The sequence below is a fragment of the Oncorhynchus masou genome, unplaced genomic scaffold (genome assembly GCF_036934945.1).
Source record: "Oncorhynchus masou masou isolate Uvic2021 unplaced genomic scaffold, UVic_Omas_1.1 unplaced_scaffold_1070, whole genome shotgun sequence".
Lineage (NCBI taxonomy): Eukaryota > Metazoa > Chordata > Actinopteri > Salmoniformes > Salmonidae > Oncorhynchus > Oncorhynchus masou.
In genome coordinates this window covers 68,661-95,331 of record NW_027000408.1, presented here as the reverse complement: position 1 = coordinate 95,331, position 26,671 = coordinate 68,661, and the positions used below count along the sequence as shown (strand labels likewise).

Genomic DNA, 26,671 nt, shown 5'->3' with positions numbered 1-26,671 from the left:
TGGTACAGAGTGAGTGTGCGGTGGTACAGAGTGAATGTGCGGGGTTACAGAGTCAGTGTGCGGTGGTACAGAGTAAGTGTGCGGTGGTACAGAGTCAGTGTGCGGTGGAACAGAGTGAATGTGCGATGGTACAGAGTGAGTGTGCGGTGGTACAGAGTCAGTGTGCGGTGGTACAGAGTCAGTGTGCGGTGGTACAGAGTGAGTGTGCTGGGGTACAGAGTCAGTGTGCGGTGGTACAGAGTGAATGTGCGGTGGTACAGAGTGAGTGTGCGGTGGTACAGAGTCAGTGTGCGGTGGTACATAGTCAATGTGCGGTGGTACAGAGTCAGTGTGCGGTGGTACAGAGTGAATGTGCGGTGGTACAGAGTCAGTGTGCGGTGGTACAGCGTGAATGTGCGGTGGTACGGAGTCAGTGTGCGGTGGTACAGAGTCAGTGTGCGGTGGTACAGAGTGAATGTGCGGTGGTACAGAGTCAGTGTGCGGTGGTACAGAGTGAGTGTGCGGTGGTACAGAGTGAATGTGCGGTGGTACGGAGTCAGTGTGCGGTGGTACAGAGTCAGTGTGCGGTGGTACAGAGTCAGTGTGCGGTGGTACAGAGTGAATGTGCGGTGGTACGGAGTCAATGTGCGGTGGTACAGAGTGAGTGTGCGGTGGTACAGAGTCAGTGTGCGGTGGTACAGAGTCAATGTGCGGTGGTACAGAGTGAATGTGCGTTGGTACAGAGTGAATGTGCGGTGGTACAGAGTGAGTGTGCGGGGGTACAGAGTGAATGTGCGGTGGTACAGAGTCAGTGTGCGGTGGTACAGAGTCAGTGTGCGGTGGTACAGAGTCAGTGTGCGGTGGTACAGAGTCAATGTGCGGTGGTACAGAGTCAGTGTGCGGTGGTACAGAGTGAATGTGCGGTGGTACAGAGTGAGTGTGCGGGGGTACAGAGTGAATGTGCGGTGGTACAGAGTCAGTGTGCGGTGGTACAGAGTCAGTGTGCGGTGGTACAGAGTCAGTGTGCGGTGGTACAGAGTCAATGTGCGGTGGTACAGAGTCAGTGTGCGGTGGTACAGAGTGAATGTGCGGTGGTACAGAGTGAGTGTGCGGGAGTACAGAGTGAATGTGCGGTGGTACAGAGTCAGTGTGCGGTGGTACAGAGTCAGTGTGCGGTGGTACAGAGTCAGTGTGCGGTGGTACAGAGTCAATGTGCGGTGGTACAGAGTCAGTGTGCGGTGGTACAGAGTGAATGTGCGGTGGTACAGAGTGAGTGTGCGGGGGTACAGAGTGAATGTGCGGTGGTACAGAGTCAGTGTGCGGTGGTACAGAGTGAATGTGCGGGGTACAGTGTCAGTGTGCGGTGGTACAGAGTCAGTGTGCGGTGGAACAGAGTGAATGTGCGTGGGTACAGAGTCAGTGTGCGGTGGTACTGAGTCAATGTGCGGTGGTACAGAGTGAATGTGCGGTGGTACGGAGTCAGTGTGCGGTGGTACGGAGTCAGTGTGCGGTGGTACAGAGTGAATGTGCGGTGGTACAGAGTCAGTGTGCGGTGGTACAGAGTGAATGTGCGGTGGTACGGAGTCAGTGTGCGGTGGTACAGAGTCAGTGTGTGGTGGTACAGAGTGAATGTGCGGTGGTACAGTGTCAGTGTGCGGTGGTACAGAGTCAGTGTGCGGTGGTACAGAGTCAGTGTGCGGTGGTACGGGGTGAATGTGCGGTGGTAAGGAGTCAGTGTGCGGTGGTACAGAGTGAGTGTGCGGTGGTACAGAGTCAGTGTGCGGTGGTACAGAGTCAATGTGCGGTGGTACAGAGTGAATATGCGGTGGTACAGAGTGAGTGTGCGGTGATACAGAGTCAGTGTGCGGTGGTACAGAGTCAGTGTGCGGTGGTACAGAGTGAATGTGCGGTGGTACAGAGTGAGTGTGCGGTGGTACAGAGTCAGTGTGCAGTGGTACAGAGTCAATGTGCGGTGGTACAGAGTGAGTGTGCGGTGGTACAGAGTCAGTGTGCGGTGGTACAGAGTCAGTGTGCGGTGGTACAGAGTGAGTGTGCGGTGGTACAGAGTCAGTGTGCGGTGGTACAGAGTGAATGTGCGGTGGTACAGAGTGAGTGTGCGGTGGTACAGAGTCAGTGTGCGGTGGTACAGAGTCAATGTGCGGTGGTACAGAGTCAGTGTGCGGTGGTACAGAGTGAATGTGCGGTGGTACAGAGTCAGTGTGCGGTGGTACAGAGTGAATGTGCGGTGGTACGGAGTCAATGTGCGGTGGTACAGAGTGAGTGTGCGGGGGTACAGAGTGAATGTGCGGTGGTACAGAGTGAGTGTGCGGGGGTACAGAGTGAATGTGCGGTGGTACAGAGTCAGTGTGTTGTGGTACAGAGTGAATGTGCGGTGGTACAGAGTCAGTGTGCGGTGGTACAGAGTCAGTGTGCGATGGAAAGAGTGAATGTGCGGGGTACAGAGTCAGTGTGCGGTGGTACAGAGTCAATGTGCGGTGGTACAGAGTGAATGTGCGGTGGTACGGAGTCAGTGTGCGGTGGTACGGAGTGAATGTGCGGTGGTACGGAGTCAGTGTGCGGTGGTACAGAGTCAGTGTGCGGTGGTACAGAGTGAGTGTGCGGTGGTACAGAGTCAGTGTGCGGTGGTACAGAGTGAATGTGCGGTGGTACGGAGTCAGTGTGCGGTGGTACAGAGTCAGTGTGCTGTGGTACAGAGTCAGTGTGCGGTGGTACAGAGTGAGTGTGCGGTGGTACAGAGTCAATGTGCGGTGGTACAGAGTGAATGTGCGGTGGTACAGAGTGAGTGTGCGGTGGTACAGAGTGAGTGTGCGGTGGTACAGAGTCAGTGTGCGGTGGTACAGAGTGAATATGCGGTGGTACAGAGTGAGTGTGCGGTGATACAGAGTCAGTGTGCGGTGGTACAGAGTCAGTGTGCGGTGGTACAGAGTGAATGTGCGGTGGTACAGAGTGAGTGTGCGGTGGTACAGAGTCAGTGTGCAGTGGTACAGAGTCAATGTGCGGTGGTACAGAGTGAGTGTGCGGTGGTACAGAGTCAGTGTGCGGTGGTACAGAGTCAGTGTGCGGTGGTACAGAGTGAGTGTGCGGTGGTACAGAGTCAGTGTGCGGTGGTACAGAGTGAATGTGCGGTGGTACAGAGTGAGTGTGCGGTGGTACAGAGTCAGTGTGCGGTGGTACAGAGTCAATGTGTGGTGGTACAGAGTCAGTGTGCGGTGGTACAGAGTGAATGTGCGGTGGTACAGAGTCAGTGTGCGGTGGTACAGAGTGAATGTGCGGTGGTACGGAGTCAGTGTGCGGTGGTACAGAGTCAGTGTGCGGTGGTACAGAGTGAATGTGCGGTGGTACAGAGTCAGTGTGCGATGGTACAGAGTGAGTGTGCGGTGGTACAGAGTGAATGTGCGGTTGTACGGAGTCAATGTGCGGTGGTACAGAGTGAGTGTGCGGGGGTACAGAGTGAATGTGCGGTGGTACAGAGTGAGTGTGCGGGGGTACAGAGTGAATGTGCGGTGGTACAGAGTCAGTGTGCGGTGGTACAGAGTGAATGTGCGGTGGTACAGTATCAGTGTGCGGTGGTACAGAGTCAGTGTGCGATGGAAAAGAGTGAATGTGCGGGGTACAGAGTCAGTGTGCGGTGGTACAGAGTCAATGTGCGGTGGTACAGAGTGAATGTGCGGTGGTACGGAGTCAGTGTGCGGTGGTACGGAGTGAATGTGCGGTGGTACGGAGTCAGTGTGCGGTGGTACAGAGTCAGTGTGCGGTGGTACAGAGTGAGTGTGCGGTGGTACAGAGTCAGTGTGCGGTGGTACAGAGTGAATGTGCGGTGGTACGGAGTCAGTGTGCGGTGGTACAGAGTCAGTGTGCGGTGGTACATTGTCAGTGTGCGGTGGTACAGAGTGAGTGTGCGGTGGTACAGAGTCAGTGTGCGGTGGTACAGAGTGAATGTGCGGTGGTACGGAGTGAATGTGCGGTGGTACGGAGTCAGTGTGCGGTGGTACAGAGTCAGTGTGCGGTGGTACAGAGTGAATGTGCGGGGGTACAGAGTGAATGTGCGGTGGTACAGAGTGAGTGTGCGGTGGTACAGAGTGAATGTGCGGGGGTACAGAGTCAGTGTGCGGTGGTACAGAGTCAGTGTGCGGTGGTACAGAGTGAATGTGCGGTGGTACAGAGTCAGTGTGCGGGGGTACAGAGTCAGTGTGCGGTGGTACAGAGTCAGTGTGCGGTAGTACAGAGTGAATGTGCGTTGGTACAGAGTCAGTGTGCGGTGGTACAGAGTCAGTGTGCGGTGGTACAGAGTCAGTGTGCGTTGGTACAGAGTCAGTGTGCGGTGGTACAGAGTGAGTGTGCGGTGGTACAGAGTCAGTGTGCGGTGGTACAGAGTCAGTGTGCGGTGGTACAGAGTGAGTGTGCGGTGGTACAGAGTCAGTGTGCGGTGGTACAGAATGAATGTGCGGTGGTACAGAGTGAGTGTGCGGTGGTACAGAGTCAGTGTGCGGTGGTACAGAGTCAATGTGCGGTGGTACAGAGTCAGTGTGCGGTGGTACAGAGTGAATGTGCGGTGGTACAGAGTCAGTGTGCGGTGGTACAGAGTGAGTGTGCGGTGGTACAGAGTGAATGTGCGGTGGTACGGGGTCAGTGTGCGGTGGTACAGAGTCAGTGTGCGGTGGTACAGAGTCAGTGTGCGGTGGTACAGAGTGAATGTGCGGTGGTACGGAGTCAATGTGCGGTGGTACAGAGTGAGTGTGCGGGGGTACAGAGTGAATGTGCGGTGGTACAGAGTGAGTGTGCGGGGGTACAGAGTGAATGTGCGGTGGTACAGAGTCAGTGTGCGGCGGTACAGAGTGAATGTGCGGTGGTACAGAGTCAGTGTGCGGTGGTACAGAGTCAATGTGCGGTGGTACAGAGTGAATGTGCGGTGGTACGGAGTCAGTGTGCGGTGGTACGGAGTGAATGTGCGGTGGTACGGAGTCAGTGTGCGGTGGTACAGAGTGAGTGTGCGGTGGTACAGAGTCAGTGTGCGGTGGTACAGAGTGAATGTGCGGTGGTACGGAGTCAGTGTGCGGTGGTACAGAGTCAGTGTGCGATGGTACAGAGTCAGTGTGCGGTGGTACAGAGTGAGTGTGCGGTGGTACAGAGTCAGTGTGCGGTGGTACAGAGTCAGTGTGCGGTGGTACAGAGTCAGTGTGCGGTGGTACAGAGTGAGTGTGCGGTGGTACAGAGTGAGTGTGCGGTGGTACAGAGTCAGTGTGCGGTGGTACAGAGTGAATGTGCGGTGGTAAGGAGTGAATGTGCGGTGGTACGGAGTCAGTGTGCGGTGGTACAGAGTCAGTGTGCGGTGGTACAGAGTGAATGTGCGGGGGTACAGAGTGAATGTGCGGTGGTACAGAGTGAGTGTGCGGTGGTACGGAGTCAGTGTGCGGTGGTACAGAGTCAGTGTGCGGTGGTACAGAGTCAGTGTGCGGTGGTACAGAGTGAATGTGCTGTGGTACGGGGTCAATGTGCGGTGGTACAGAGTGAGTGTGCGGTGGTACAGAGTCAGTGTGCGGTGGTACAGAGTCAATGTGCGGTGGTACAGAGTGAATGTGCGGTGGTACAGAGTGAATGTGCGGTGGTACAGAGTGAGTGTGCGGGTGTACAGAGTGAATGTGCGGTGGTACAGAGTCAGTGTGCGGTGGTACAGAGTGAATGTGCGGGGGTACAGAGTCAGTGTGCGGTGGTACAGAGTCAGTGTGCGGTGGTACAGAGTCAATGTGCGGTGGTACAGAGTGAATGTGCGGTGGTACAGAGTGAGTGTGCGGTGGTACAGAGTCAGTGTGCGGTGGTACAGAATCAGTGTGCGGTGGTACAGAGTGAATATGCGGTGGTACAGAGTGAGTGTGCGGTGGTACAGAGTCAGTGTGCGGTGGTACAGAGTCAGTGTGCGGTGGTACAGAGTGAGTGTGCTGGGGTACAGAGTCAGTGTGCGGTGGTACAGAGTGAATGTGCGGTGGTACAGAGTGAGTGTGCGGTGGTACAGAGTCAGTGTGCAGTGGTACAGAGTCAATGTGCGGTGGTACAGAGTGAGTGTGCGGTGGTACAGAGTCAGTGTGCGGTGGTACAGAGTCAATGTGCGGTGGTACAGAGTCAGTGTGCGGTGGTACAGAGTGAATGTGCGGTGGTACGGAGTCAGTGTGCGGTGGTACAGAGTCAGTGTGCGGTGGTACAGAGTCAGTGTGCGGTTGTACAGAGTGAATGTGCTGTGGTACAGAGTGAGTGTGCGGTGGTACAGAGTCAGTGTGCGGTGGTACAGAGTCAGTGTGCGGTGGTACAGAGTCAGTGTGCGGTGGTACAGAGTCAGTGTGCGGTGGTACAGAGTGAGTGTGCGGGGTACAGAGTGAATGTGCGGTGGTACAGAGTGAGTGTGCGGTGGTACAGAGTCAGTGTGCGGTGGTACAGAGTCAATGTGCGGTGGTACAGAGTGAATGTGCGGTGGTACAGAGTGAATGTGCGGTGGTACAGAGTGAGTGTGCGGGGGTACAGAGTGAATGTGCGGTGGTACAGAGTCAGTGTGCGGTGGTACAGAGTGAATGTGCGGGGGTACAGAGTGAGTGTGCGGGGGTACAGAGTCAGTGTGCGGGGGTACAGAGTCAGTGTGCGGTGGTACAGAGTGAGTGTGCGGGTGTACAGAGTCAGTGTGCGGTGGTACAGAGTGAATGTGCGGTGGTACAGAGTGAGTGTGCGGTGGTACAGAGTGAATGTGCGGGGTTACAGAGTCAGTGTGCGGTGGTACAGAGTAAGTGTGCGGTGGTACAGAGTCAGTGTGCGGTGGAACAGAGTGAATGTGCGATGGTACAGAGTGAGTGTGCGGTGGTACATAGTCAGTGTGCGGTGGTACAGAGTCAGTGTGCGGTGGTACAGAGTGAGTGTGCTGGGGTACAGAGTCAGTGTGCGGTGGTACAGAGTGAATGTGCGGTGGTACAGAGTGAGTGTGCGGTGGTACAGAGTCAGTGTGCGGTGGTACATAGTCAATGTGCGGTGGTACAGAGTCAGTGTGCGGTGGTACAGAGTGAATGTGCGGTGGTACAGAGTCAGTGTGCGGTGGTACAGCGTGAATGTGCGGTGGTACGGAGTCAGTGTGCGGTGGTACAGAGTCAGTGTGCGGTGGTACAGAGTGAATGTGTGGTGGTACAGAGTCAGTGTGCGGTGGTACAGAGTGAGTGTGCGGTGGTACAGAGTGAATGTGCGGTGGTACGGAGTCAGTGTGCGGTGGTACAGAGTCAGTGTGCGGTGGTACAGAGTCAGTGTGCGGTGGTACAGAGTGAATGTGCGGTGGTACGGAGTCAATGTGCGGTGGTACAGAGTGAGTGTGCGGTGGTACAGAGTCAGTGTGCGGTGGTACAGAGTCAATGTGCGGTGGTACAGAGTGAATGTGCGTTGGTACAGAGTGAATGTGCGGTGGTACAGAGTGAGTGTGCGGGGGTACAGAGTGAATGTGCGGTGGTACAGAGTCAGTGTGCGGTGGTACAGAGTCAGTGTGCGGTGGTACAGAGTCAGTGTGCGGTGGTACAGAGTCAATGTGCGGTGGTACAGAGTCAGTGTGCGGTGGTACAGAGTGAATGTGCGGTGGTACAGAGTGAGTGTGCGGGGTACAGAGTGAATGTGCGGTGGTACAGAGTCAGTGTGCGGTGGTACAGAGTCAGTGTGCGGTGGTACAGAGTCAGTGTGCGGTGGTACAGAGTCAATGTGCGGTGGTACAGAGTCAGTGTGCGGTGGTACAGAGTGAATGTGCGGTGGTACAGAGTGAGTGTGCGGGGGTACAGAGTGAATGTGCGGTGGTACAGAGTCAGTGTGCGGTGGTACAGAGTCAGTGTGCGGTGGTACAGAGTCAGTGTGCGGTGGTACAGAGTCAATGTGCGGTGGGACAGAGTCAGTGTGCGGTGGTACAGAGTGAATGTGCGGTGGTACAGAGTGAGTGTGCGGGGGTACAGAGTGAATGTGCGGTGGTACAGAGTCAGTGTGCGGTGGTACAGAGTGAATGTGCGGGGGTACAGTGTCAGTGTGCGGTGGTACAGAGTCAGTGTGCGGTGGAACAGAGTGAATGTGCGTGGGTACAGAGTCAGTGTGCGGTGGTACAGAGTCAATGTGCGGTGGTACAGAGTGAATGTGCGGTGGTACGGAGTCAGTGTGCGGTGGTACGGAGTCAGTGTGCGGTGGTACAGAGTGAATGTGCGGTGGTACAGAGTCAGTGTGCGGTGGTACAGAGTGAATGTGCGGTGGTACGGAGTCAGTGTGCGGTGGTACAGAGTCAGTGTGTGGTGGTACAGAGTGAATGTGCGGTGGTACAGTGTCAGTGTGCGGTGGTACAGAGTCAGTGTGCGGTGGTACAGAGTCAGTGTGCGGTGGTACGGGGTGAATGTGCGGTGGTAAGGAGTCAGTGTGCGGTGGTACAGAGTGAGTGTGCGGTGGTACAGAGTCAGTGTGCGGTGGTACAGAGTCAATGTGCGGTGGTACAGAGTGAATATGCGGTGGTACAGAGTGAGTGTGCGGTGATACAGAGTCAGTGTGCGGTGGTACAGAGTCAGTGTGCGGTGGTACAGAGTGAATGTGCGGTGGTACAGAGTGAGTGTGCGGTGGTACAGAGTCAATGTGCAGTGGTACAGAGTCAGTGTGCGGTTGTACAGAGTGAGTGTGCGGTGGTACAGAGTCAGTGTGCGGTGGTACAGAGTCAGTGTGCGGTGGTACAGAGTGAGTGTGCGGTGGTACAGAGTCAGTGTGCGGTGGTACAGAGTGAATGTGCGGTGGTACAGAGTGAGTGTGCGGTGGTACAGAGTCAGTGTGCGGTGGTACAGAGTCAATGTGCGGTGGTACAGAGTCAGTGTGCGGTGGTACAGAGTGAATGTGCGGTGGTACAGAGTCAGTGTGCGGTGGTACAGAGTGAATGTGCGGTGTTACGGAGTCAATGTGCGGTGGTACAGAGTGAGTGTGCGGGGGTACAGAGTGAATGTGCGGTGGTACAGAGTGAGTGTGCGGGGGTACAGAGTGAATGTGCGGTGGTACAGAGTCAGTGTGTTGTGGTACAGAGTGAATGTGCGGTGGTACAGAGTCAGTGTGCGGTGGTACAGAGTCAGTGTGCGATGGAAAAGAGTGAATGTGCGGGGGTACAGAGTCAGTGTGCGGTGGTACAGAGTCAATGTGCGGTGGTACAGAGTGAATGTGCGGTGGTACGGAGTCAGTGTGCGGTGGTACGGAGTGAATGTGCGGTGGTACGGAGTCAGTGTGTGGTGGTACAGAGTCAGTGTGCGGTGGTACAGAGTCAGTGTGCGGTGGTACGGAGTGAATGTGCGGTTGTACGGAGTCAATGTGCGGTGGTACAGAGTGAGTGTGCGGGGGTACAGAGTGAATGTGCGGTGGTACAGAGTGAGTGTGCGGGGGTACAGAGTGAATGTGCGGTGGTACAGAGTCAGTGTGCGGTGGTACAGAGTGAATGTGCGGTGGTACAGTATCAGTGTGCGGTGGTACAGAGTCAGTGTGCGATGGAAAAGAGTGAATGTGCGGGGGTACAGAGTCAGTGTGCGGTGGTACAGAGTCAATGTGCGGTGGTACAGAGTGAATGTGCGGTGGTACGGAGTCAGTGTGCGGTGGTACGGAGTGAATGTGCGGTGGTACAGAGTCAGTGTGCGGTGGTACAGAGTCAGTGTGCGGTGGTACAGAGTGAGTGTGCGGTGGTACAGAGTGAATGTGCGGTGGTACGGAGTCAGTGTGCGGTGGTACAGAGTCAGTGTGCGGTGGTACAGTGTCAGTGTGCGGTGGTACAGAGTGAGTGTGCGGTGGTACAGAGTCAGTGTGCGGTGGTACAGAGTGAATGTGCGGTGGTACGGAGTGAATGTGCGGTGGTACAGAGTCAGTGTGCGGTGGTACAGAGTCAGTGTGCGGTGGTACAGAGTGAATGTGCGGGGGTACAGAGTGAATGTGCGGTGGTACAGAGTGAGTGTGCGGTGGTACAGAGTGAATGTGCGGGGTACAGAGTCAGTGTGCGGTGGTACAGAGTCAGTGTGCGGTGGTACAGAGTGAATGTGCGGTGGTACAGAGTCAGTGTGCGGGGGTACAGAGTCAGTGTGCGGTGGTACAGAGTCAGTGTGCGGTAGTACAGAGTGAATGTGCGTTGGTACAGAGTCAGTGTGCGGTGGTACAGAGTCAGTGTGCGGTGGTACAGAGTCAGTGTGCGTTGGTACAGAGTCAGTGTGCGGTGGTACAGAGTGAGTGTGCGGTGGTACAGAGTCAGTGTGCGGTGGTACAGAGTCAGTGTGCGGTGGTACAGAGTGAGTGTGCGGTGGTACAGAGTCAGTGTGCGGTGGTACAGAATGAATGTGCGGTGGTACAGAGTGAGTGTGCGGTGGTACAGAGTCAGTGTGCGGTGGTACAGAGTCAATGTGCGGTGGTACAGAGTCAGTGTGCGGTGGTACAGAGTGAATGTGCGGTGGTACAGAGTCAGTGTGCGATGGTACAGAGTGAGTGTGCGGTGGTACAGAGTGAATGTGCGGTGGTACGGGGTCAGTGTGCGGTGGTACAGAGTCAGTGTGCGGTGGTACAGAGTCAGTGTGCGGTGGTACAGAGTGAATGTGCGGTGGTACGGAGTCAATGTGCGGTGGTACAGAGTGAGTGTGCGGGGGTACAGAGTGAATGTGCGGTGGTACAGAGTGAGTGTGCGGGGGTACAGAGTGAATGTGCGGTGGTACAGAGTCAGTGTGCGGCGGTACAGAGTGAATGTGCGGTGGTACAGAGTCAGTGTGCGGTGGTACAGAGTCAGTGTGCGATGGAACAGAGTGAATGTGCGGGGGTACAGAGTCAGTGTGCGGTGGTACAGAGTCAATGTGCGGTGGTACAGAGTGAATGTGCGGTGGTACGGAGTCAGTGTGCGGTGGTACGGAGTGAATGCGGTGGTACGGAGTCAGTGTGCGGTGGTACAGAGTGAGTGTGCGGTGGTACAGAGTCAGTGTGCGGTGGTACAGAGTGAATGTGCGGTGGTACGGAGTCAGTGTGCGGTGGTACAGAGTCAGTGTGCGATGGTTCAGAGTCAGTGTGCGGTGGTACAGAGTGAGTGTGCGGTGGTACAGAGTCAGTGTGCGGTGGTACAGAGTCAGTGTGCGGTGGTACAGAGTCAGTGTGCGGTGGTACAGAGTGAGTGTGCGGTGGTACAGAGTGAGTGTGCGGTGGTACAGAGTCAGTGTGCGGTGGTACAGAGTGAATGTGCGGTGGTAAGGAGTGAATGTGCGGTGGTACGGAGTCAGTGTGCGGTGGTACAGAGTCAGTGTGCGGTGGTACAGAGTGAATGTGCGGGGTACAGAGTCAATGTGCGGTGGTACAGAGTGAGTGTGCGGTGGTACGGAGTCAGTGTGCGGTGGTACAGAGTCAGTGTGCGGTGGTACAGAGTCAGTGTGCGGTGGTACAGAGTGAATGTGCTGTGGTACGGGGTCAATGTGCGGTGGTACAGAGTGAGTGTGCGGTGGTACAGAGTCAGTGTGCGGTGGTACAGAGTCAATGTGCGGTGGTACAGAGTGAATGTGCGGTGGTACAGAGTGAGTGTGCGGGTGTACAGAGTGAATGTGCGGTGGTACAGAGTCAGTGTGCGGTGGTACAGAGTGAATGTGCGGGGGTACAGAGTCAGTGTGCGGTGGTACAGAGTCAGTGTGCGGTGGTACAGAGTCAATGTGCGGTGGTACAGAGTGAATGTGCGGTGGTACAGAGTGAGTGTGCGGTGGTACAGAGTCAGTGTGCGGTGGTACAGAATCAGTGTGCGGTGGTACAGAGTGAATATGCGGTGGTACAGAGTGAGTGTGCGGTGGTACAGAGTCAGTGTGCGGTGGTACAGAGTCAGTGTGCGGTGGTACAGAGTGAGTGTGCTGGGGTACAGAGTCAGTGTGCGGTGGTACAGAGTGAATGTGCGGTGGTACAGAGTGAGTGTGCGGTGGTACAGAGTCAGTGTGCAGTGGTACAGAGTCAATGTGCGGTGGTACAGAGTGAGTGTGCGGTGGTACAGAGTCAGTGTGCGGTGGTACAGAGTCAATGTGCGGTGGTACAGAGTCAGTGTGCGGTGGTACAGAGTGAATGTGCGGTGGTACGGAGTCAGTGTGCGGTGGTACAGAGTCAGTGTGCGGTGGTACAGAGTCAGTGTGCGGTTGTACAGAGTGAATGTGCTGTGGTACAGAGTGAGTGTGCGGTGGTACAGAGTCAGTGTGCGGTGGTACAGAGTCAGTGTGCGGTGGTACAGAGTCAGTGTGCGGTGGTACAGAGTCAGTGTGCGGTGGTACAGAGTGAGTGTGCGGGGGTACAGAGTGAATGTGCGGTGGTACAGAGTGAGTGTGCGGTGGTACAGAGTCAGTGTGCGGTGGTACAGAGTCAATGTGCGGTGGTACAGAGTGAATGTGCGGTGGTACAGAGTGAATGTGCGGTGGTACAGAGTGAGTGTGCGGGGGTACAGAGTGAATGTGCGGTGGTACAGAGTCAGTGTGCGGTGGTACAGAGTGAATGTGCGGTGGTACAGAGTCAGTGTGCGGTGGTACAGAGTCAGTGTGCGGTGGTACAGAGTGAGTGTGCGGGGGTACAGAGTGAATGTGCGGTGGTACAGAGTGAGTGTGCGGGGGTACAGAGTCAGTGTGCGGTGGTACAGAGTCAGTGTGCGGTGGTACAGAGTGAATGTGCGGTGGTACGGAGTCAGTGTGCGGTGGTACAGAGTCAGTGTGCGGTGGTACAGAGTGAGTGTGCGGTTGTACAGAGTCAGTGTGCGGTGGTCCAGAGTCAATGTGCGGTGGTACAGAGTGAATGTGCGGTGGTACGGAGTCAGTGTGCGGTGGTACAGAGTCAGTGTGCGGTGGTACAGAGTGAGTGTGCGGTGGTACAGAGTCAGTGTGCGTTGGTACAGAGTCAATGTGCGTTGGTACAGAGTCAGTGTGCGGTGGTACAGAGTCAGTGTGCGGTGGTACAGAGTCAATGTGCGGTGGTACAGAGTCAGTGTGCGGTGGTACAGAGTCAGTGTGCGGTGGTACAGAGTCGCTGTGTGAGTATTAGTTTGCGGCACACCATAAACTGCAGGAATGCTACTGTCCCCCTGTCCCCATCTCTCTCTCACACACACACACACACACAGAATGAAGACGGCATTTTCTGTATATATACAAATCAAATCAAATTTTTATTTGTCACATACACATGGTTAGCAGATGTTAATGCGAGTGTAGCGAAATGCTTGTGCTTCTAGTTCCGACAATGCAGTAATAACCTACAAGTAATCTAACTAACAATTCCTAATCTACTGTCTTATACACAGTGTAAGGGGATAAAGAATATGTACATAAGGATATATGAGTGAGTGATGGTACAGAGCAGCATAGGCAAGATACAGTAGATGGTATCGAGTACAGTATATACATGTGAGATGAGTATGTAAACAAAGTGGCATAGTTAAAGTGGCTAGTGATACATGTATTACATAAGGATGCAGTCGATGATATAGAGTACAGTATATAGGTATGCATATGAGATGAATAATGTAGGGTAAGTAACATTATATAAGGTAGCATTGTTTAAAGTGGCTAGTGATATATTTACAACATTTCCCATCAATTCCCATTATTAAAGTGGCTGGAGTTGAGTCAGTGTCAGTGTGTAGGGAGCAGCCACTCAATGTTAGTGGTGGCTGTTTAACAGTCTGATGGCCTTGAGATAGAAGCTGTTTTTCAGTCTCTCGGTCCCAGCTTTGATGCACCTGTACTGACCTCGCCTTCTGGATGATAGCGGGGTGAACAGGCAGTGGCTCGGGTGGTAGATGTCCTTGATGATCTTTATGGCCTTCCTGTAACATCGGGTGGTGTAGGTGTCCTGGAGGGCAGGTAGTTTGCCCCGATGATGCATTGTGCAGACCTCACTACCCTCTGGAGAGCCTTACGGTTGAGGGCGGAGCAGTTGCCGTACCAGGCGGTGATACAGCCCGCCAGGATGCTCTCGATTGTGCCTCTGTAGAAGTTTGTGAGTGCTTTTGGTGACAAGCCGAATTTCTTCAGCCTCCTGAGGTTGAAGAGGCGCTGCTGCGCCTTCTTCACGATGCTGTCTGTGTGAGTGGACCAATTCAGTTTGTCTGTGATGTGTATGCCGAGGAACTTAAAACTTGCTACTCTCTCCACTACTGTTCCATCGATGTGGATAGGGGGGTGTTCCCTCTGCTGTTTCCTGAAGTCCACAATCATCTCCTTAGTTTTGTTGACGTTGAGTGTGAGGTTATTTTCCTGACACCACACTCCGAGGGCCCTCACCTCCTCCCTGTAGGCCGTCTCGTCGTTGTTGGTAATCAAGCCTACCACTGTTGTGTGGCCCGCAAACTTGATGTTTGAGTTGGAGACGTGCGTGGCCACGCAGTCGTGGGTGAACAGGGAGTACAGGAGAGGGCTCAGAACGCACCCTTGTGGGGCCCCAGTGTTGAGGATCTGCGGGGAGGAGATGTTGTTACCTACCCTCACCACCTGGGGGCGGCCCGTCAGGAAGTCCAGTACCCAGTTGCACAGGGCGGGGTCGAGACCCAGGGTCTCGAGGTTGATGACGAGCTTGGAGGGTACTATGGTGTTGAATGCCGAGCTGTAGTCGATGAACAGCATTCTCACATAGGTATTCCTCTTGTCCAGATGGGTTAGGGCAGTGTGCAGTGTGGTTGAGATTGCATCGTCTGTGGACCTATTTGAGCGGTAAGCAAATTGGAGTGGGTCTAGGGAGTCAGGTAGGGTGGAGGTGATATGGTCCTTAACTAGTCTCTCAAAGCACTTCATGATGACGGAAGTGAGTGCTACGGGGCGGTAGTCGTTTAGCTCAGTTACCTTAGCTTTCTTGGGAACAGGAACGATGGTGGCCCTCTTGAAGCATGTGGGAACAGCAGACTGGTATAGGGATTGATTGAATATGTCCGTAAACACACCAGCCAGCTGGTCTGCGCATGCTCTGAGGGCGCGGCTGGGGATGCCGTCTGGGCCAGCAGCCTTGCGAGGGTTAACACGTTTAAATGTTTTACTCACCTCGGCTGCAGTGAAGGAGAGACCGCATTTTTCCGTTGCAGGCAGTGTCAGTGGCACTGTATTGTCCTCAAAGCGGGCAAAAAAGTTATTTAGTCTGCCTGGGAGCAAGACATCCTGGTCCGTGACTGGGCTGGATTTCTTCCTGTAGTCCGTGATTGACTGTAGACCCTGCCACATGCCTCTTGTGTCTGAGCCGTTGAATTGAGATTCTACTTTGTCTCTGTACTGACGCTTAGCTTGTTTGATAGCCTTACTGAGGGAATAGCTGCATTGATTGTATTCAGTCATGTTACCAGACACCTTGCCCTGATTGAAAGCAGTGGTTCGTGCTTTCAGTTTCACACGAATGCTGCCATCAATCCAAGGTTTCTGGTTAGGGAATGTTTTAATCGTTGCTATGGGAACGACATCTTCAACGCACGTTCTAATGAACTCGCACACCGAATCAGCGTATTCGTCAATGTTGTTATTTGACGCAATACGAAACATGTCCCAGTCCACGTGATGGAAGCAGTCTTGGAGTGTGGAGTCAGCTTGGTCGGACCAGCGTTGGACAGACCTCAGCCTGGGAGCTTCTTTTTTTAGCTTTTGTCTGTAGGCAGGTATCAGCAAAATGGAGTTGTGGTCAGCTTTTCCGAAAGGGGGGCGGGGCAGGGCCTTATATGCGTTGCGGAAGTTAGAGTAACAGTGATCCAAGGTTTTTCCGCCCCTGGTTGCGCAATCGATATGCTGATAAAATTTAGGGAGTCTTGTTTTCAGATTAGCCTTGTTAAAATCCCCAACAACGATGAATGCAGCCTCCGGATAAATGGTTTCCAGTTTGCAAAGAGTTAAATAAAGTTCGTTCAGAGCCATCGATGTGTCTGCTTGGGGGGATATATACGGCTGTGATTATAATCGAAGAGAATTCTCTTGGTAGGTAATGCGGTCTATATTTGATTGTGAGGAATTCTAAATCAGGTGAACAGAAGGATTTGAGTTCCTGTATGTTTCTTTCATCGCACCATGCCTCGTTAGCCATAAGGCATACACCCCCACCCCTCTTCTTACCAGAAAGGTGTTTGTTTCTGTCGGCGCGATGCGTGGAGAAACCCGTTGGCTGCACAGCATTGGATAGCGTCTCTCCAGTGAGCCATGTTTCCGTGAAGCACAGAACGTTACATTTACATTACATTTAAGTCATTTAGCAGACGCTCTTATCCAGAGCGACTTACAAATTGGTGAATTCACCTTCTGACATCAGTGGAACAGCCACTTTACAATAGTGCATCTAAATCATTTAAGGGGGGGTGAGAAGGATTGCTTTATCCTATCCTAGGTATTCCTTGAAGAGGTGGGGTTTCAGGTGTCTCCGGAAGGTGGTGATTGACTCCGCTGTCCTGGCGTCGTGAGGGAGTTTGTTCCACCATTGGGGGGCCAGAGCAGCGAACAGTTTTGACTGGGCTGAGCGGGAACTGTACTTCCTCAGTGGTAGGGAGGCGAGCAGGCCAGAGGTGGATGAACGCAGTGCCCTTGTTTGGGTGTAGGGCCTGATCAGAGCCTGGAGGTACTGCGGTGCCGTTCCCCTCACAGCTCCGTAGGCAAGCACCATGGTCTTGTAGCGGATGCGAGCTTCAACTGGAAGCCAGTGGAGAGAGCCGAGGAGCGGGGTGACGTGAGAGAACTTGGGAAGGTTGAACACCAGAAGGGCTGCGGCGTTCTGGATGAGTAGGGGTTTAATGGCACAGGCAGGGAGCCCAGCCAACAGCGAGTTGCAGTAATCCAGATGGGAGATGACAAGTGCCTGGATTAGGACTGGATTACAGTCTCTGATGTCCCTCTGGAATGCTACCCTTGCTCGGATTTCATCAACCTTGTTGTCAAGAGACTGGACATTGGCAAGAAGAATGCTAGGAAGTGGGGCACGATGTGTCCGTCTCCGTAGTCTAACCAGAAGACCGCTACGTTTCCTTCATTTTCGGACTGCTCTTCTCTGCATCACGGAGGCGCTCCGCACTGCTAAAGCTAACTCTCTCTCCTCTGCTCTCATCCTTCTAGACCTATCGGCTGCCTTCGATACTGTGAACCATCAGATCCTCCTCTCCACCCTCTCCGAGTTGGGCATCCCCGGCGCGGCCCACGCTTGGATTGCGTCCTACCTGACAGGTCGCTCCTAATCTGTCTCCTCGCCACGCGCTCTCACCACTGGTGTCCCCCAGGGCTCTGTTCTAGGCCCTCTCCTATTCTCGCTATACACCAAGTCACTTGGCTCTGTCATAACCTCACATGGTCTCTCCTATCATTGCTATGCAGACGACACACAATTAATCTTCTCCTTTCCCCCTTCTGATGACCAGGTGGCGAATCGCATCTCTGCATGTCTGGCAGACATATCAGTGTGGATGACGGATCACCACCTCAAGCTGAACCTCGGCAAGACGGAGATGCTCTTCCTCCCGGGGAAGGACTGCCCGTTCCATGATCTTGCCATCACGGTTGACAACTCCATTGTGTCCTCCTCCCAGAGCGCTAAGAACCTTGGCGTGATCCTGGACAACACCCTGTCGTTCTCAACTAACATCAAGGCGGTGGCCCGTTCCTGTAGGTTCATGCTCTACAACATCCGCAGAGTACGACCCTGCCTCACACAGGAAGTGGCGCAAGTCCTAATCCAGGCACTTGTCATCTCCCGTCTGGATTACTGCAACTCGCTGTTGGCTGGGCTCCCTGCCTGTGCCATTAAACCCCTACCGTCTGGTGTTCAACCTTCCCAAGTTCTCTCACGTCACCCCGCTCCTCCGCTCTCTCCACTGGCTTCCAGTTGAAGCTCGCATCCGCTAGAAGACCATGGTGCTTGCCTACGGAGCTGTGAGGGGAACGGCACCGCAGTACCTCCAGGCTCTGATCAGGCCCTACACCGAAACAAGGGCACTGCGTTCATCCACCTCTGGCCTGCTCGCCTCCCTACCACTGAGGAAGTACAGTTCCCGCTCAGCCCAGTCAAAACTGTTCGCTGCTCTGGCCCCCCAATGGTGGAACAAACTCCCTCACGACGCCAGGACAGCGGAGTCAATCACCACCTTCCGGAGACACCTGAAACCCCACCTCTTCAAAGAATACCTAGGATAGGATAAAGTAATCCTTCTCACCCCCCCCCCTTAAATGATTTAGATGCACTATTGTAAAGTGGCTGTTCCACTGGATGTCAGAAGGTGAATTCACCAATTTGTAAGTCGCTCTGGATAAGAGCGTCTGCTAAATGTCTTAAATGTAATGTAAATGAGTCGTTTTTTGGGGTCGCTGCATGCGATACATTCCGTTGTCCTGTTTGTAAGGCAGAACACAGGATCCGCGTCGCGAAAAACATATTCTTGGTCGTACTGATGGTGAGTTGACGCTGATCTTATATACAGTAGTTCTTCTCGGCTGTATGTAATGAAACCTAAGATGACCTGAGGTACTAATGTAAGAAATAACACATTAAAAAAAAAAAAAAAACTGCATAGTTTCCTAGGAACGCGAAGCGAGGCGGCCATCTCTGTCGGCGCCTTAACAACCCTGAGAAGACAGTGTATACAGTGTTGTAACGATGTGCACATAGTTCAAGTAAAAAGATCTGAAAATAAATCAGCATAAATATGGGTTGTATTTACAATGGTGTTTGTTCTTCACTGGTTGCCCTTTTCTCGTGGCAACAAGTCACAAATCTTGCTGCTGTGATGGAACACTGTGGTATTTCACCCAGTAGATATGAGAGTTTATAAAAATTGGGTTTGTTTTGGAATTCTTTGTGGATCTTTGTAATCTGAGGGAAATATGTCTCTCTAATATGGTCATACATTGGGCAGGAGGTTAGGAAGTGCAGCTCAGTTTCCACCTCATTTTGTGGGCAGTGAGCACATAGCCTGTCTTCTCTTTGAGAGCCATGTCTGCCTACGGCGGCCTTTCTCAATAGCAAGCATATATCTGTCTGTTTATAACCTCTAATAACCTCCAACACTCATCTACTCATCTACACTATAAGTCTTTATTATGTTTATGCTGCACAAAGCCAGCAATAACAGCCAGAGTATGTAGTCTCCTCATTGTATTTGTGCGCGTGTGGCTGCGTATATGCCTGTATTTGTGTTCATGTTCTTGGGTTGTCGAAGGTGGACTGTCTCACATGAAATTCCAAATGCCGTTTTTACAACACCTTTTCCCATCTTTTCCTGTTGTTTAGTTGAGAGAAGGAGGAGGTTCAACATCAATGACCGGATTAAAGAGCTGGGCGGTATGATCCCCAAAACCAACGACCTGTAAGTCACCTCACTTCACTGTGTGTTGTTTGTTCTTCGATGTCTAAGTGGTCTGATGTAAACGTACATGGCCTTCTTCTTGTATGCCTATGTGCAACTAGACTATGGTCATCAGAAACAAATGAGATACTTCTAAAGGTGTTCTTCTGGAATGTTCTGTAGGGACGTGCGCTGGAATAAGGGCACTATTCTGAGGGCTTCAGTTGAGTACATCAAGCGGATGCAGAAGGACATGCAGAGGACCAGAGAGGTGGAGAACAACTTCAAGAGGATGGAGATGGCCAACAAACAACTGTGGCTGCGCATCCAGGTAACACACACACACTCTTGTCACACACGCATACACGCACACACACACACACACACACTCTGTCACACACGCATACACGCACACACACACACACACACTGTCACACACGCATACACGCACACACACACACTCTGTCAGACACGCACACACACACACACACTCTGTCACACACGCATACACGCACACACACACACACGCACACACACACACACGCGCACACACATACACGCACACACACACACACTCTGTCACACACACATACACACACACACACTCTGTCACACACGCATACACGCACACACTCTGTCAGACACGCACACACACACACACACTCTGTCACACACGCATACACGCACACACACACGCGCAAACACATACACGCACACACACACACACACACTCTGTCACACACACATACACACACACACTCTGTCACACACGCATACACGCACACACACACACACACACACTCTGTCACACACACACACACTCTGTCACACACGCATACACGCACACACACACACACTCTCTGTCACACACGCATACACGCACACACACACACTCTGTCAGACACGCACACACACACACTCTGTCACACACGCATACACGCACACACACACACACGCACACACACACACACACACTCTGTCACACACACATACACACACACACACTCTGTCACACACGCATACACGCACACACACACACACACACTCTGTCACACACGCATACACGCACACACTCTGTCAGACACGCACACACACACACACACACTCTGTCACACACGCATACACGCACACACACACACACGCGCGCACACACATACACGCACACACACACACACATACACTCTGTCACACACACATACACACACACACACTCTGTCACACACGCATACACGCACACACACACACACACACACACTCTGTCACACACGCATACACACACACACACTCTGTCACACACGCATACACACACACACACACTCTGTCACACACGCATACACGCACACACACACACACACTCTGTCACACACGCATACACACACACACACACTCTGTCACACACGCATACACACACACACACTCTGTCACACACGCATACACATGCACACACTCTGTCACACACACACACACTCTGTCACACACTCTGCCACACACTTATACAGTACACACATTAAAGAGCATGTATGAGCTTTAGAATGCCATGCAGTTCATCATCTCTTCATCCCTGCTCTCTCTCTCTCTCTCTCTGTCTCTGACTCTCTCTCTCTCTCTGTCTCTCTGTCTCTCTCTCTCTCTGACTCTCTCTCTCTCTCTCTGTCTCTCTGTCTCTCTCTGTCTCTCTCTGTTTCTCTCTCTTTGTCTCTCTCTCTCTGACTCTCTCTGTCTCTCTGTCTCTCTCTCTCTCTGACTCTCTCTGTCTCTCTGTCTCTCTCTGTCTCTCTCTGTCTCTCTCTGTCTCGCTCTCTCTCTCTCTGTCTCTCTCTGTCTCTCTCTCTGTCTCTCTCTGTCTCTGTCTGTTTCTCTCTCGCGTGCGCGCGTTCTCCCTGCTCTCTGTGTGTAGGAGTTAGAGATGCAGGCTCGTCTGCACGGCCTCCCCAGCTCCTCTCCCTCTGGGATGGGTTCTGGTGACCTGATGGGTTCCTACGTCAAACAGGAGAGCAGCCCTGAGGAGAAGCTCCAGCAGCAGCAGCAGTCTCAGGCCCAGGGCCAGCAACACCTCCACCACCCCCAGTCCCACCACCTCCAGCCTCAGCAGGGCCAGCTCAGGCAGCTGCCCCCTCTACCCCCTCACCTCCAGCCCCAGCTTCCCCTCCAGTACTCAGCCGTGGGCAGCTCCCAGCCCTTTGACTTTGCCCAGTCGCTGGACTTGTGTGACGGGGTGCCTGGGTTCCCAGAGGGCCTGTCGGGGCTCGGGGAGCTAGGCGGCCTTGGTAACCAGGGAAGGAGAGGCGAGCTGGGCTTCCTGATGATGGACGAGCCCCTGTCTCCTCTGGGTGGAGACCCTCTGCTCTCTGCCATGTCCCCTGAGGCCTCGGTCGACTCCAGCCGCAGATCCAGCTTCAGCATAGAGGACACAGATATACTGTAGATGGAGTATACACACACACACTGTAGAACCACACACATAGTGTGTACACACACACTGTAGAACCACACACATAGTGTGTACACACACATAGTGTGTACACACACACACTGTAGAACCACACACATAGTGTGTACACACACACACTGTAGAACCACACACAGAGTGTGTACACACACACACTGTATAACCACACACATAGTGTATACACACACACACTGTAGAACCACACACATAGTGTGTACACACACACACTGTAGAACCACACACATAGTGTGTACACACACACACACTGTAGAACCACACACATAGTGTGTACACACACACATATAGTACGTATTGTACACACACAGTAGAAATACACCCCGAGCACTGATATACTGTGACATGCTTATGCTCTGTTCAACAACCCTGCCAGCATACATTTGCACTCTAAACTCCCACACACACACTCCAAGCATGCTGTACAAACACTGATACACACTTACACACACAAACTTGACATTCTCATAGATGCACACCCTTTCTTAGCACTCGTATCGATACACATTCAACAGCAATATGAGAAATGAAACCACGTTTCAGATTGAAATAATTGTGTCCTACCACTGTAAATATCAGAGCACCTCTGAATGATAAACAATCTATTACGCACACACACGCACACACGCACAGCACAGACAGATTCTAGTTCACTCTAACACAGAAGAGACCCTGTTATTTGAAGGGTGAGGCACTGACAAAGGTTTGAGACACAGACCTCGACCCCTTACTTTGTAAAACACACTGGCATGACCTCAAGTCTGCAAGCTACTGCCTTCTCCTGTGTCACCTATGACCTTTAGCCTTAAGGGTACTGCCAAGTCCACTCCATGACCTCTGACCCCTGTGTGAACTCAGAACGTTGAGGAGAGATGGTTTGGCCTTGATTGTGAGGTGTTGTAGCGATGCAAGGGGTTATATAGCTCCACAGGTTTCTAAGTAGTGCCACTGTGTAGCATCATAGGGTGCTATGTAGCGACTCAGGATCTCCTGTAGCCCTGACCCAAACCTGCCAACGGGCCTTGTGTTAGTCACCTGAAGCCCCACTCTCTCTGGCTGAGATGGAGGGTGGGAGAGGGTTGTCTTTTAGTAAGTTGTACTGTATAGTGAGGAGAGAGAGGAGCAGTCATAGAGATTGGCTTAGATAACCCAGTAATGTCATTGTCTCCACTGTAACAAACAAACACGCACGCACACGCACACACACACACACACACACACACACACACACACACACACACACACACAGCAGTGTGCCTTGAGGCTGTGTTCAAATCAAGACTTTGAGCGAGACTTCAGTACCTCACCCAGTCTGTGCTTGTAGAACTGTCAGCTTTGGGTCAACCAGGTTAAACTAGACACTCACCAGGTACTAACCTAACCAACTCTGTAGAAACAAAACTACGGCCGTACAATAAATAAATAAACTAACAGGAAAACAAATAGCTTTCAGATTTGGGTGAGGGACTGAGGCCGTACAATACATAAATAAACTAACAGGAAAACAAATAGCTTTCAGATTTGGGTGAGGGACTGAGGTCAACGCTTTGATTTGATATGGCTTATGATCAGTACAGAGAAAAGGAAGTAAAATGATGATTTTAAAGGTATTTGTTTGTATTCTATTATAGTTTGTTGTTTTATTTGATTTGATCTCCCAATGCACTGGAAGCTATATTATTTAATTGACTTTGTACATGAAAGAATTTTCAGTTTTATGCCACTTAAAATGTATTTTATTTGTATTTGTCCTTTTTATTTTATTCCTAAATTACCTTTTTCTCTAATAGCCATTTAAAAGTGAAAGTATTCAAGCCACCTGCGTGACTGTGTACGACCAGTGGGGAGCCATATTCTATACTTCTCTTTGTGGAAGAATTATTCAAATTTCACCAGGCTTAGAGTTTAGAAGATCATGTGCATTTACAGTATGATGTCATTTTTATATCGATTGGGATTTTCTCTCTTTTTTAACCTATAGAAATTGGAGCCAGAGACTAAGTTTAGAGGTGATTTTATTTTATGAAGTTTTAATTGTGATTTTTGTGAATGTGAAGATGGCCTGTACCGTACCAAGCCAAACCCAAGCATCACAACAACAGGGTATTTTCCTTCATGGTGCCACTTTTGACCCTTTGGTTTCCATTCAGACTACTTCCTTCTGATGGAAGTCAGAAGTACCATGGAGGAGATCTGTTGCCATAGCGTTGGCACAGCCGTGAACAAACCTGACCTTCTCTCTGTCTGCCAGAGTTCCCCTTTACCCTGCTCCAATGTTTGGAATCAATTGTTTTACTTTTGTGTATATTGTCCAGCCAACATTTTAAAGAGCTTGTCTGCAGATAATGTGGCGTGTTGTCCCCTCTGTGACTGTCCCCTCCCCCATGTCACTGTATTCGACTGATTCTGGCCGACTGGTCAGGGAAACTGGCATTCTGGTTTTGCTTTGGATATAAAATGTTTTACCAAAATACACCCAGCGCTCCCAGAGTGTTTCTTTACTGTCTGAGTGATGTTTCTGTGAGATGCATGCAGATGAAGAGGGTGTGTGTGCACGTGTGTACGTGTGCACGTGTGTGTGTGGTGCGTGTGCGTGTGTGTGTGTGTCACAGAGTTTGATCAGTGTCTTGGAACAGCTTCATCATACTGTTAGACTTGACACCAACATTGCTGTTCCTTTTTCTTCCACCAGGGAGAGTCAGAGACCCATCTGACAAGCCCAGCCAGGGTCCCTCTCTCTCTCGCTCTTTTTCTCTCACTTTCAATTCAATTTCAACTGAACCTCTATGGGATCAGTGTCCCCCCCGCTCGACGGTTGAACTAACGTAGGCTAATGTGATTAGCATGAGGTTGTAAGTAACCAAAACATTTCCCAGGACATAGACATATCTGATATGGGCAGAAAACTTAAATTGTAGTTAATCTAACTGCACTGTCCAATTTACAGTGAAATAATACCATGCTATTGTTTGAGGAGAGTGCACAATTATGAACTTGAAAATGTATTAATAAACTAATTAGGCACATTTGGGCAGACTTGATATAACATTTTCAACAGATATCCAATGGTTCATTGGATCAGTTTATAACATTGCACAACCACTGCTGACATCTAGTGGCCAAAATCTAAATTGCGCCTGGGCCTGGAATAACACATTATGGCCTTTCTCTTGCATTTCAAAGATCATTGTACAAAAAAAGCATGTTTTTTTTTCTTCTTTGTATGATCTTTTACCAGATCTATTGTGTAATGTTCTCCAACATTAATTCCATATTTCCACAAACTTCAGTGTTTCCTTTCAAATGGTACCAAGAATATGCATATTCTTGCTTCAGGTCCTGAGCTACAGGCAGTTCGATGTCATTTTAAGTGATTTTTTTTTTTTTAAATGGCTCCGATCCTTTATTGGCATGGGAAACATATGTTAACATTGCCAAAGCAAGTGAACTAGATAATAAACAAAAGTGAAATAAACAATACAAATTAACAGTAAACATTACACTCACAAAAGTTCCGAAAGAACAAAGACATTACAAATGTCATTATGCATAAGCACCCTATCTCTTAGCTCATTATACTCCATAACAATCACAGGAATAGAGCTGCAATGCAATTAACCTATTTTTAAATACCATTTTATTAGGGCAGAGAAGGGCTTAAAATAGGACAAGGAGGAAGGGAGGGAGGGAAGAGGGAGTACAATGAGTATGCTGTAATTTCACAATGGCTCTCTTTCCACGTCTCTCAAAGCATACCCACACCAGTACAGCTTTACAATCATTGTTTATCTGAAAACAATGAAGACAAACTGTAACAGAGAGAAATAAAGATGGAATAGGTCCTGTAATCTTTGGATTGTCTAGTATAAAATAGCCAACAACCACAATGTATTATGAAAGCCAATTGAGGCGTGTGTATTTGTGCAAAACCATCAACGTCAATGGGTTTGTATTTGTCAATCTTGGGAGTTTAGAGTTCTGAGTTAGAGTTTGGGCCAATGTTTTGTCTGTCGTTATTATTGGGGCCAGTGTTCTCTTTAGTTGTGAGCCATGTGGTTTCCCCCACCAACCCCTCAACACCCCCGTCTCTCCTCAGCACATGCTGTGGTCCATCTGTCCTCTCAAAACTCTGATACATCATGCCTCCCAAATCTGGGCGAGTGTATATACCTGAATACTTTATATTTTAGTACACACACCAGTGGAGGCTGCTGAGGGGAGGACGGCTCATAATAAAGGCTAGAATGGGGTCAATAGAATGGTATCAAGCAAATCAAAGATGTGGTTTCCTTGTGGTTGATACCACTCCATTCCAGCCATTATTATGAGCCTCCCTCCCCTCAGCAGCCTCCACTGATACACACAGACACACACACACACACACACACACACACACACACACACACACACACACACACACACACACACACACACGCATACAGTTGATAGTGTGGTTATCCAACATTTCCATTGAGTTGGTTGAAACCTACAATGTCATGACCCATTCCATGGGTCACAGGGAAGAAAATGGGTCCTGAAGAATGTTGTCTGGTATAAAGGTGGGTGGGTCACCAGAATATTGTAAAACCTTGTGCAGGTTGTGGGTGTGTATGGGTGCATGTCTGCGTGTGTAGAGTTGTCTTCAGCGTTGTTATTGAGAGTGTGGTAGCTTTCCTAGTGTACGTGTGTTCATTAGAGTGGTCACCAGTCAGTGCAGTACATTAGAGTGGTCACCAGTCAGTGCAGTACATTAGAGTGGTCACCAGTCAGTACAGTAGATGGTCTCGCCACCCTCCTCCCTCTTCTCCCCCCTCTTCTCCTCCCTCTCCTGATTCATTAGGTCCAGGGCTGCAATGGGGTGATCCATACCTGCCGTTAAACAGCCTTTCTGGGCTTAAATCAGGGCAACCACCCCCTCCAGA

At 51.4% G+C, this 26,671-nt stretch overlaps 1 protein-coding gene across 2 annotated transcripts in view; it reads left to right on the top strand.

The window, feature by feature from the left end:
• LOC135528998 (transcription factor EB-like) overlaps nucleotides 1-24,181 on the top strand; it is a 58,244-nt gene extending 34,063 nt beyond the window's left edge. For both annotated transcript variants that reach the window (XM_064957958.1, XM_064957959.1), the window contains exons 4-6: nucleotides 19,231-19,306; nucleotides 19,469-19,616; nucleotides 21,183-24,181. In XM_064957958.1, coding sequence (XP_064814030.1) covers nucleotides 19,231-19,306; nucleotides 19,469-19,616; nucleotides 21,183-21,710 — 752 coding nt within the window. In that variant the 3' untranslated portion in view covers nucleotides 21,711-24,181. The remainder of the gene's footprint in view (nucleotides 1-19,230; nucleotides 19,307-19,468; nucleotides 19,617-21,182) is intronic.
• Nucleotides 24,182-26,671: the final 2,490 nt, after the last annotated feature.